Source organism: Trichogramma pretiosum, unplaced genomic scaffold, assembly GCF_000599845.2.
Source record: "Trichogramma pretiosum strain Unisexual culture from Peru unplaced genomic scaffold, Tpre_2.0 scaffold29, whole genome shotgun sequence".
In the NCBI taxonomy this organism is placed as follows: Eukaryota; Metazoa; Arthropoda; class Insecta; order Hymenoptera; family Trichogrammatidae; genus Trichogramma; species Trichogramma pretiosum.
In genome coordinates, this window is record NW_019641669.1 from 613,873 (window position 1) to 627,187 (window position 13,315).

The 13,315-nt window shown below is 41.3% G+C and overlaps 1 protein-coding gene across 1 annotated transcript in view; it reads right to left on the reverse strand.

Moving 5' to 3' along the window:
* LOC106660039 (neuroligin-1) overlaps positions 1 to 13,315 on the reverse strand; it is a 49,556-nt gene that overhangs the window by 4,759 nt on the left and 31,482 nt on the right. The window contains exons 8-9 of the mRNA XM_023460380.1: positions 8,067 to 8,218; positions 4,474 to 4,592 (exon numbers count right to left, since the gene is read on the reverse strand). Of these exons, the coding sequence (XP_023316148.1) occupies positions 4,474 to 4,592; positions 8,067 to 8,218 (271 nt within the window). The remainder of the gene's footprint in view (positions 1 to 4,473; positions 4,593 to 8,066; positions 8,219 to 13,315) is intronic.

The following is a 13,315-nucleotide window of genomic DNA, read 5'->3' on the forward strand; positions in this document are numbered from 1 at the left end:
GCTAGCTGACCGCGACTAAAAACTGCGCGCGGTATGCATAAAAATTTCGCGTTGCTGATCAAATGTGTATTGTAAGCTCACGCTTTTACTATTTCGATGCGCCGATCTTTTTCATCTGCAATACATCGCGTTTGAAGGACGAGCTCTATGATACGCCTTAATTTTTTTTGATATTATATGGTGATATAATCATTTAATATGGAACGAGACTATACGCAAATGATAAGCTCGAGTCGTGGCGCGATTTGTATCGAGTAAAATACTCCACGCGCGCTCCTATTACGAAAACTTCTCGCTCATCTCGTAATTACATCTTATTACGCACGTTATAAGTACTACTGTGGATGTGTGTCTCTTTCTCTCGTACAGGAGGGTCGCTTTTTCTACCTACGATATTATAACGCAAGCTCCAGGCAAAAGAAGTTAAAAGCTCCCTTTCTCTCTCACGTGCTAATATAATGCTTTTTCTTATGTACCCGTCCCGGTCTTATCTTAATTTTCAGCGTTATAATACGTGGCTTTTTCTTAATTGAATCGGGTTCGCATATCGCGGCAAATTTGGGTTTACTTCGGCTTATTACGTCGAGGTAAAATGCCCAATATTCCATAATATACATAGCACTTTTGCGATTTTCATCACGCTGTTGTACTTTACCTAGTGTTCAATAAGGTCATAATCAAAGCGGAATTTTTCACGAGAGAAGATTGGGTACGAGGCAACGAATTATCCTCGAGAACGAAAGGATTGCCTATATACAATACACATAGACCTTGCAATTAGCTGGGGTGGCATTTACTTCTATTTGTTTGTTCGAGCTGGCATCATGCCCGGTCCGCACGGATGCTCTTTTTTTGCCTTTCTTCCTTTTTATTTTCATTCTCTCTCTCCTCTCTCAAAACTCGAAGAAAAATGCCCGCTACACAATAAGTAAACAGAGACGCGCGCGAGGCAGAAAAATGTACTCGTATATCCGGCTGGATGTATCGCGCGAGCTTGCGCATATATGTACGTGTAAAATAAATATTTGACATTCGCTATCATTGAAATGTGCAACGCGAGAGAAGGAGGAGGAGGAGGAATAGGATCGAGTTTTTCTTCGTGCAGGCAGAGGTGGCGAACGAGGGAGGGGCCCCTCGAAACAGCTCTCTCGCATCTCTCTCTCTCTCTCTCTGCTGCGAAGACGTACTGCAGGTATATGACCCGCGTAGCGCACAATTGAACCATATCATTTTATCGAATTCTCGGCCTCAAGTATATACTCCTCACATATATATCGTGTGTGTGTATATGTGTTATGGGCGAGCACAATCAATATCCCGGCTAAGCTTGTATATAGGCGAACTTTGCCTCCCGAGAGTAAACAGGCGCGCACACAAACACCAACTCGCACACACACGCACTTGTCCTATTATTATTATATATAACTATAGCTCTATATGTATGTGCATTCGGACTCTCCAGGCGGTGAGGCGGCGGCTGGATCGAGAGCGCAACTTTGACAAACAAATAATCAATGAATTGAACGGCTTTTCTCGCTGCAGAGTGTGCCAGAGATAGAGCCGTGCGTATCTCGCCGCGTAAAATATACATCCGCAAGCTCGCGCGCGTTTATATGCACGCTTGTTTAGTATGTGTGTCATAGTGCGAAGCGCACGTAGCGACCGATGGGTCACGGAATTTTGCATGTGCAGTCATACACACGCACACGTGTGCCGCACGCGCTTAAACCGGAGAAAGATAAATAGACGATTCCGGCCAGCTATGATTTTTCATAAAGTCGAATATTTTGCCGTTGCGCTATCGCGCGTCGGGAGGAAATCTAACTCCGTCTCTCTCTTTCTCTCTCTCCCTTCGTTTTCTAGCGTAGATATATGAATAAAGAAAGAAAAAGTAAAATCGGGCGCGCATAGTATCATTTTTACACGCGACGCGGGACACACAATGCCTGCGCGCCGCCGCGCGACTCGGAGCGAGCATCGAGCGATAGCCCCGCCGGCCGTGAACGCGCTAAGGTTTTCTGAATTTATATGCGCAATACACGTGTACACACCCACACACACACACACGCAGCAGTATACCTACATGTACAGCGGAGGCTATTCGATGAGCGGGAAGAGGGCGTAGGAAAAAAAAGGAAAAAAAGTATTAGTACAATTCAGCCGAGTGAAAAACGTTCGTTCGGAATTCGAAGCGTAGCCCGAAGAGAGCTCGAATTGAAATTTTCTCTCGCCACGTACGGATATACATATATATATTTATTTCGCATGTATGTATATCGGCGCAGTACTAGCTGCAAGTGTACATCGCGCGCACACGCGCGTACACTTGTTTGTAAAAAGGAGAAAATAAAATATCCGTGTGTGCGCTCACGACCACTCGAGCAAAGTTTATTCCCGCACTCGAAATCCATCGGACGCGACGCTATTTATTATTTATGTATACATCTTGGATATCCATTTGTCGACAAGGTGGTTCCTCGCAGTTACTCAGTTTTATCCCCGATACTTACGTTGTACAGAGCAGTGGGGCGCGGAAGACATCGCACGGTGCAGCTCCCATAAGCAAAGACAAACGGCTATTTTATTCCACGATATAAACGCTAAACTCGTTCAATCAATTTAAGAGATTTTTGTCGCTCGAGCTTTATTTTCTCCTCCATCTCTCGATGATTATATACCTACGACATCCTGTCCGTTCCGTATTCCCTGCACTCTCTCTCTGCATTATTTAGTCTATAATGCTCCTACATAATCTTCTCGGGCAATATTCCTTGCCTCCTGCACTCGAGAGTCCGTGCGGAGCCCGAGAGAGCAGAGAAGCTCACGCACTGTAGCTGCTGCCGCTGGGAAGGTTTTACCCTCCTCTGCGCGCAGCTGATTCCGAGAGTCCACTAATCAGCGAGCATTAGCTTCGCTCAGGCAGGCCCGTATACATATAGATAAGTATGAGGCGTCGGAGCTTGCAGCCATCGAAGAAAAGAAAGAGGCCAGGGGGCTCGGGGAGAGAAGCGAGGAGGAGAATTAAAGCTTGAATGTAAGAAGAAGATGAACGAGCCGAGCGATAGGTAGAGGCAAAAGTTGCGGATGAAAAGACGTAAAAAAAAAAAGAAGCAGCGAGAAAGAGAGATTGATCATCGATGCCTGGTGCGCATATATATACGTTATATATAAAACGAGTACGCTCCTGGGCTTTTTTCTCTTCGATTGAAGACGGGAAATTAAAAAAGAAAGCAAAAAAAGGAGAGTGGATCGCACAGTGCAGTATATAGAGAGAGCCCGAGAAAGCAAATAGGTTAATTCGAACAAGTGCCTAGAGGATGTGCCTCGGTGAAGATTTTTGTTTTGCCGACCTTCTCTCTCTCGCCTCGTCAGCGAGAGTGTGTTTATTCAATTGTCACAAAGAAAATCTACGCGAGTTTCCCCCGAGCTTTATTCAAGATTGTTCCATCCGAGCGAAACTTTTCTCTCTTTCTCTCCACCTCTCACTCTCTCTATCTGTCCCTCTTCAGCAGAAAGTAAACTTTCATTCCAATTAGTCGACGAATGCGCCTCAATGTGTCCTATACTTGACGAATCATCGAGCCCTCCCCCAACCCACCTTCTCGTGCGCGAAACTTGTGTGTGTGCGTCGATATCGCGAGAGCAGCGTATGCGCTCAAATAGGCCTGTATCCGGAAAAAACAAAAACTTTTAACGAGCGAGAAATGGATACACCCGAGTTTCCGACCAAGTATACGCGCGATGCATCGTCTATTTTGATTTTCGTGTATTAATTTTGCTTAGCATCGAACTTGCTCGATGGTTCAAATCGATTCGAGTAGGCAAGCAAAAAGTTTCCAAATAATGAAAATTCTCTCTTTTTATTCTACGCGTTACTTTACTACGTGACATTAAAGGAATCGCTGAAAAGGAAAATGTACACTTTTCGTATGTACGCTTATTTATGCGAGATAAAAATTATTTTCATAAGTGTAACTGGCTGTTCTTTCAATTTTTCACTCGCGAGAAAACGCAAGAAAGATTACGAGCGATGGAGGAGGAGCTTGTCTCGTGAATTTATATCCCCGAGTAAAATAGTAACGCGTATACGTCGCGCAATGTTTCAGTATATGCGCGTATGTGTGTGTATATGTATGCGCGTTACTTAGAGGACTGCATAAGCCGCGAGACTTGAAGTGTACGGGAACAGATGCCGTGGGTGGGTGGGAAAAAAAACTTGGCTGCCGTATTTATATACGAAGGGAAACTTGACGCGAAAAACACAAACGAGTTGGAATAAGATAAATAAGCTGTTGCTGCGGGTAAACGTGCCACTGTATACTGCAGAGGGCTCGTGGAATTTTATCCAAAGATGTTCTCCAAGTATGATTGAAAGCTTATTTATATGATTTATGTTGGATTCATGGTGCCGTACTTAGTGGTGTGCTTTTGACGCGCATCGAGAAGCTTACATAATTTGTATTCACGACTTACCTATGCTGATGTATTTTTTATGAACTGCTTCGTAGGCAGTCCACTCGAGATTTTTGAGTTTCGATCTTTCCGGTCTGGACACTGGAGAGCCCGGCTCGGGGGTTCCTTCGTTTGGATTTCTGTGAATCAAAGAAATTGTTCTTGTCAAAAAAGAATAATTGTTGAATTCCAGCATTGTAGAATTTTGCTTAATTTCTGCAATGATAAATATTTTCTATATTTATAATTGAAAATCATTATTTTTTTTCATGTTTCGAAATGCGTCAAAAAATTTATGAAAATCGATGATTAGAGTATATCTGAGTTCGTTGAGTTCTGAATACGGGGGGACAGAACTGTAGCTGCACTAATGAGGAGACCGAAAGAAATCTATAAAAAATAAGTTGCCTTCGAAATTTCACGAATCATAGACAAGAAAATTCAATACACATACTTAATTATTTTCTCAAGGTAAATCACAGCCCTATCTTAGGTAGATCTCCTTTGTAAGTTTGTCGGGTACGAAGTGCGCTCTGGGAGGTTTGTCTCATTCATTCACAAAATGCAATTAATATGCGATGATAAAAAAAAAGTCTTATATGAGTGACTAACTCTATTAATTATAATCAGCGCGTTTAAAATGCGACATCTATTGACGGGTTATCAAATCTTTTGTGAATTATTAATCATGTTTCCAAACTGGCAAACAACTCAGGGAATATAATGTACTATGAGCTATACAGTAAATAACCAAATCAACCTTGTAAAGGTGAGTCTATGCAATTCAGCTTGCCGGAACTCAAATATATATCTTAATGGACCCAGCGTTTGAATTTTTTTTATCCTCGAGTATGCATTATTGAATATGTATCCCATGCAACTAAAACGATCCAACTCTAAACTTTGAATATCATCATTTTACGCTTATAATACTTTATTCATTCTCATGACACATGTATATTTTCCCTGAATGACTAAACAGTAAATACAAACTTTTCAAGCTTACAACGAGGCATGTAACAGCTATTTGTTGCGTTTACTTCAATTTCTAATGTGCCTGAAGCATAATACAGGTCGTAAAATACATGTAACGAGAAAGGAGGGACTGCATTAATGTATCGATCGACAATATGGGTGAAAATTCTGATCACGGATCGGGCGGGCGCACGAGGTGCAACGTCAGATCAGCTAGAGATTATACATGCAAATTCGTATTCTACGGAGTCGCGCGCCCCAGCTTCATTCGTGCCGAATCGATATATTTTAATGCACTCTCGATTTATATACTCCGATACAATTAATTATACGGGCTTCTTGTGTGTCAATAATATTTTTTAATCGTACGTTACGTACATGATAATATCAGTCACTCACTAAAGACCAACAATTTTTCCTGACTCTTTTTTTCTCACTTTTTTCTTAACTTTAAAATGTTTCCCGACATTTATCAAATAATTCATCTATAGATCGACGATGAGGATCGATTTTGCTCTCGAAAATGAAAGAAGCTTCGCTGCAAATGCGCATACAAACGCGTGTACGCTTCGAGCATCTGTTTGTTCCATAGGTATGCACAATGTATAGTATCGAGATATATATAATAAATAATTAGCTAAGTGCTCATCGGATCATATACGTAGTGCATTAATCTTTTTCACGAGTGACTTTGTTTGGCTGTTTATATATATTGAGCTTTTGTCGACGGCTGCTGATGCTGCTGCGAGCGCACCGACGTACAGATACACACAGAGACACACGCGAGTACTAAATTATTCTCTTGCCTTTGCTGCTAGCACTCGCGGCGTCAATTGATTTATTCGATTCGCGCGCGCGCGCGTACATAGGGTTGTAAATAATTCACGCGGCTTAACAGCTCGCATGCGCCGGGACAGTCAGTGCACTTTTAGTTTTCGCGGGGCGCATTGTTGATATTTATTATCGCTTCATTTGTATTTACTATATACTCGAAACGTCGTGTAACAAGGATAACTCTCGGGCGGGCCGCTCCCTTCGAGCGCGCGCGTACGTATGGCGTTGTATAGAAAATTCACGAGCTTTGTTTAGGCTTTGCGCTACGCGACTCGAACGAGGTGGTGCTACGTACAAACGTACATCTAGCCTCGAGACCATAACTGGGCTCGTAATGTACTTTTGAATACGAGCTAGGCGAGCGAATTATTTATTCTTTCGTTGCCATTCGAGCGAGATGAGGGCAATAATTAAAAGTTTGCGGACGGACGCAACGGCGTATTATATGTCTCTATTTCTCCGGAACATTGCGTGTATATAAATATCGCACTCGTTCATTAATGTTATTTTATATCATGTTCGCACATTCGGACAGGTTTAAATGCAATTGCAATTCAGCGCTTCCGTTAATGTCGGCTAAATCATATCCCGCAAAATTCTATATTGAATAATAGAGATTTGCTTTATTCGCTAATGCATATAGAATGTCACATTATATGAGAACATTTAAAAAAAAACCGTTCACTCAATGAAATCAACTTTCATTAACTACGGAAAATTACTGATTGAAAAGGATTTGAGATCAAAGAATACGAGATTTTTAAATGATTTAAAAAAATTAATAGGCTAACATTCCTACAGCTTCCACGATTTGTAGGATTAGTCATATAAATTCGAATTAAAGAATAAAAAGAGCTTCTCTTGAAATATTTTTCATGTAAAATCTATTGCGAGAATATTTACGAAACATAAAGGGCGTTTTCAGATTGTCACGAAATGGTCACTTTACTGATTTGCCTGGAGGAATAACATACAAGGTCTCTCATTTACTTAACCCACAACACCTTGTTTGTTATTCCTCCAGGCAAATCAGTAAAGTGACCATTTCGTGACAATCTGCAAACGCCCTATCGAGAACAAAGCGAAACACACTCAGACACTGCTTGGGACGCAGGTGAATGTAGAGTTTGAGTTTGATAAGGTTTTATTAAAGTTCATCTCATAGAGATAGTGAACTATCACCATTTACAATGCAGATATTGGTAACAACGGATAAGATAAAAATCGCCACACGAAAGGGGGGGGGGAAGTTTCGCCAAAGAGTATCATAGTCGTGAAATAACCTTGCTAATATACAACCGATGTGTTTACTGGTTGGTGTGAAACTGAGCTGCAAGACGAGCAAGTGATTACTATTCGTAAATTATTAATTATTTTCCTGAAAAGATATAATATATGCTATATGCTAGTACTATACAAGAGATTGATTGAAAGTATGTCAGTTATTTGCGGCGTATAACCTTAAATATTTTCTTGTTGTGTATCGTAAAAATTTATAGTGAATACATACAATCAAGAAAGTGATGGAAAGCCTCAGTTACGTAGTTAGGTGAAAATTTTTGTGTGCATTACTACCATAATCATTTTTAAAGTGATCATTCCATTAAACACGATATTTTGTTCTCGCAGGAACACATAAATAGTCCTACAGACTAGATACCAATAAAAGTCTCTAATGTTTACGCGTTCTTCCATGTTTCGGGACTCCTAAAAACAGTTTCTATCTCCAATTGTAAAGATTTTTTATAGAATAGATCACGACTAAAATAAGCCGGTATACATAGAAAATTATGCATTAATCTTACCCAGTCCTAGCGAAGTTGGCCAAATAGAGTATCACACTTTCTGAGAGGCCGACCTCGGTCCTCGTGTAATTCTTTGGCCAGTGTGCGAGTCCGGCGACCAGTGGTGCACCGAAAAAATAAGGCAGTTCCTCTCCATGAATGCATCCTTGCCTCTGGAATTTTGGAAGAAAAAACATTAGTTTGTAATAATGCAACATTTTGTTAAGACTTAAAGGACATAATCAGTGGTGGATTAGAGCCATTCCCTGAAACTTTCATTTGCTGCTCACGTAATGCGAAAACAATTATGAGGGCTTTCACTAATTTTAGAGAAAATTTAGAAAACATTATTTAGTTTCAATTAAATTATTAAATATGGTTTTTCAGATAGAACGTATTGTTATTACCAATCACATCTTTTTTAAGCAGAAATAATCCGCCTTTCAGCAAGTTTATCAATATCAATTAAAAGTGCACTTTTGATTAATTCAAGATCGCAATATTGTTACGTGAGGTTTAACAAAAATCCTGAAGCCGAGTAAGTCCTCGCCCCATTCACAGTTCCAACTAAGACGTGAAAAAATTCGACTGATCTAATCATTGCATAAATAGCTGGAACCAAGTAGCTAGAACAGCTAAGAAACAAGCGCCCAAAAATGCATAGAAAGTATAGTAATTAGCAGTCATCTGATTCAAAAATAAAACACCACGATAGTGAAAAAGGATGTGAAGATAGTTGAACGCCCAAGGGTTGGTAATAGGCCTAATACACAATTATTTCAGCACAATTTTTATTGAAATTTTAGAACACCATATGTATGAGTATCTATACATATTTACAATTGTCAATCGTCATTTTTTCTCGCAATTGCGGTTTGCATAGTCTTAAACACCTTTATGTATTTTCTTTTGGTGTCTGAGCAAACTCGATTTATGTCCAAATATCTTCTCGCAATAGAGGCATGCATAACCTTTGTGACCATCGTGTATTGTCTTTTGGTGCCAAACCAAATACCGTTTGTATCCAAATTTCTTTTCGCACCTGTCACACGCGTAATCTTTGCGACCTTCGTGGACTGATTTTTGGTGGTAGAACAAACCCGATTTTTGTTTAAATTTCTTCTCGCACTTGTCGCATGCGAAGTCTTTGCGACCTTCATGAACCTTTACTTGGTGCTGAATCATAATCCATTTATAACCAAATTTCTTCTCACATTTGTCGCATGGGTAATCTTTGCGACCTTCGTGAACAGTCTTTTGGTGCTTCAACAAATCTGATTTACTTCCAAATTTCTTCTCGCACTTGTCGCATACGTAATCTTTGCGACCCTCATGGACTGTTCTTTGATGTCTGAGCAATCGCTGTTTATTTCCGAATTTCTTCTCACACTTGTCACAAGCGAAATCCTTGCGACTTTTGTGTACTTTCTTTTGGTGGGAGAACAAGCTCGACCTTTGTCCAAATTTCTTTTCGCACTTGTCGTATGCGTAATCTTTGAAGATTTTCAAGGTGAAACCTTTGCGACCCTTGTGTACTGTCTTTATATGCACGAGCAAACTCTGTTTATTTCCAAATCTCTTCGCGCACATTTCACACAAGTAATCTTTGAAAACTTCGTGAAATATTCTTTTGTGCTTGAGTAAAGTTGATTTATTTTCAAATTTTTTTTCGCATTTATTGCAAGTTAAACCTTCGCGATCCTTGTGTACTAATTTTTGGTGCGTAAACAAACTAGATTTTTTCACAAATTTCTTCTCACATCTGTCGCATGCTAAATCTTTGCTATTTTTGTGTTCTGATATTTTGTGTCTACTCAAATGACTTCGGAACTCAAATTTCTTCTTGCACTTGTCGCATGAGTAATTTTTGTGTTCATTGTGAGTAGCGTCTCGGTGTGTTATGATACTCGATTCTAGGGTAAATGTCTCCTGACTAATATCAAAAACGTATTTTTTCTCGTAGGAAACTTCAATGTCGTGTTCACTTAAATCATTTTCCGAAACAACTTCTTCGGGTTTCTTTTCACTTTTATCCATTTTAGTGCCTCGAATAAATGACGTATTCTTCTATTTAGGAAATGGAATGAGTAAAATGTATCATTAGGTGTTATAGCTTATTTCACCGGGAAAGACAACACTTGAACTAATTCGATTTTACTATAAACATGATCGGTGTGTCGAGGAAATATGTCAAAATCGTTTACGATCAATTTGTTTACAATCGAGGTACCGATTTATCTGTTTATACAATATTTCTACAACATTCACAACAATTAATATTTTAACTGGTCAACAATTCCTTCGAAGGATTCTGCCAAACAAAAGACGAGGCCAGAATGCGCGCCTATGCAATGCCAGAGTCTAATTTATAGCCAAGTTTTAAGAGTTGCATCGGATCGTTTTTTATTTTTAGCTATTTTTTTGCTCGTAAAGCTCTTTTCGTCCCAATAGAAATCCGAAAATTTTTTCCTCGGCACACATGTGCTATCTCGCTCTCTATCTTTCATCGTGTACATGGAAAATTTGAATCTTGTACGACTTACAACTGGTGCAAGTAAAAGAGAGAGAAACAGATATCGTTCGAATAAGGAGAAAGACAAAACTACTACAGTATTTCAAATGGGGGGGGGGGCGCTGTGGCAAAAACAACTTTTGTATTGGATGTCTTTGCTTGCAGGCATGACGGAAGAAAGAGGCGAAGAGAAAGATAGTGCATTATTCGATAAAGCTTATATTCCGTGCACGATGCATTGCACAGCAGCAGCAGCAGTAGCTTAGATGCAGCGAATCTGCCCTTTTTGCCCGTTTTTGCCTCTCGAGAAGAGAGAGAGAGAGAGAGAGAGAGAGAGAGACCCCAGCGGGAATAGTCATGTTTTAACTTTCAGTCTCTTCTTCTTGTTCTCTCTCTCTCTCTCCCTTTTCTCGCGATAGTAAAAAACTTATGGGAGAAAAAGTTTTATAGCTGCGGCGGCTACGTACGTATACGTGCGTACCGAATCCGTATGGCCCTCGCTCTCTCTCTCTCTCTCTCTCTCTCTCTCGCTCTCTTGGTAAACGCATCCCCAATTCCCGTAAGCGACGCCAAGCTTTAAAACCGCCCTCGGTGCTCGTATTATATCCGCACGTCGTGGCGCTCGACAGTTTTGTGCGTGCCGGGGCCCATATTGCGGCTTCAAAATCGAAAGCTCCGATGCACTTGAGATTGCGAAGAATCCTTGCATCGATCGATCGATAACCGGCGAGATCACGAGTAATCCGCACTATAAGATTCGAGATAAAAATGTATTTATTCGCATTGCGAGCGAAGAAATTCAATCAAGCAAATAGACAGCGAGCAGCGTCTGTATATTTCGCCGGGCTATATAGTTGCTGCGGTGGTGCAGCAGTATATACCCCAAAAACCTATATTCGTCGCCGCGAATATATATCGGCGGGGCTCGGCCAAAGCCGCTCACATAGAGACAGACGCCCCGGCTTAACAATGCGATATCTATGTATATGAGCTGTGTGAGCCGCATAGAAATCCTATACACATACACGTTCACATGAGAAACTTGCAAAACTTTGTTTCGCGCGCGTAGCAGCAGCAGCAGCAGTCGAAGTCGAAGCCCAGCTCGCGCGCGAATTGCCATTCACGATTTTCTCTCTCTCTCGTAGCCGCAAGCTGCAGCGCGTGTGGCTTTGTGTGCTTCTCTTCTCCGAAATAGTTGCAGTAATAGTACTGCACCTCGAGAAATGGCATTTCGATACGCGTGCGATATTTCGTTATGTACCTTTTGCTTCGTTCTCTCTCTATATATAGATGTGCCCGGGGTTCGATCGAGTCCTCGCACTCTCGAGCTCAAAGTTTAGCCATCGGTGGATGATAAATACGTCGGTGTCGTAAATAGGCTTCAACTGATTCTTCGCCAAAGTTACCGGGTTGGAAATTAAAATTGCAACAATAGGTCGGCGTGTAGTTTTCCCCCTTTTTTTCTTCGTCTTCTTCTTTATCCCCCGTCCTCTGCCCCCCTAAAGAAAATCTTTCGAAAGTAATGCTATCGAAGAGAGAAGAGACTTTTGGGGGGTAAAAGTTTGTTTTCCTACGGCCAAGATGTAAGACAAAGAAAGTTTTAAAGCGATTTGGATTTTTATTGCTGCGTGCACAGTGCAGATGCTGTACTTTCGACCGGCAACTCTTATATAAGAAAAAAAAGACGAAGAAGGAGGAGGTAAAGACCGACGGCGCGTATCCGGATTAAAAATCTTTTTAGTTTTTTTTCCTCCTTTTTTTTCTCGATAAAACTCGAGCTTTTTGTTGACCAAAGAACAGCGGAAAGTCCGCGCGCGTGGATGATGAAAATATTCAATCAGAGCAATGTCACTTTTCCCCCTCCCACGCACGTTTAATAGTACATCGGCCTGCAAGCTCTCGATCTTAGTTATAATAGAATGTACACAGCGTGAAAGAAAGAGTTTTATATAAGGTGCGATGGAAAAAAAGAATAGCTTGGTCATATTCATCGATTATACTTGTACTCGTAACTCGTGTTCGTTATCCAGCTCCATTTTTTCCGCACATTTTCACGTTAACGTCTGCATACAACGCGCGTAAAGAGCTTGCAAGCTCGTGTGTACGTGTGTGAATGTGAGGGCTCATTTTTTCAACCCCCGCAGGCGCGAGAGAAAAAGCTGCGTTAAAAAAAGGTCCACTCGAGCGCGCGCGCCACTGCGTGTAATACGTTCGAGCAGGTGATTATTTCGTACATGTAAAACGTATATCCCATTATAAGCGCGTGCAGCATCAAAAATGCCGCACGTCCTATTTTTCGAGATTTTAATCAAGTTTTAATAACGAAAAGCACGTGTATACGCGGGGAATAAGCCGTGCCGTGGCTCTCTCACGAGCGAGCAGGTGGCCGGGTCGTGCAAAGCAAAAACGAGATATCAGCTCTCTCGTGTGTGTGTGATAGAGGGGGCTTAAATGTATTATATAGTCCAAAACGCGTGTCTATACACTCGTACACGTATAGCTATACAGACGTGTGTGTATAACCGAATAGCAGAAGCGCAAGGGTACACCTAAAGAGAGAGAGAGACAGAAAGCCGCACGAGCCCGGGGTGCAGCAGCCTACCGGCGCAAAAACACAGCGAGAAAGCTAATAAAGCGCAAAGAAATACGTGCGCCTGCGCGTGGCTGGCACGGTCTGCACTCTGCAGTCGTCGAAAGCTCGCGCCCTGAGCTTGCGCGCGCACACACACACACTCACTCGCAACCCTGTGTATATAGC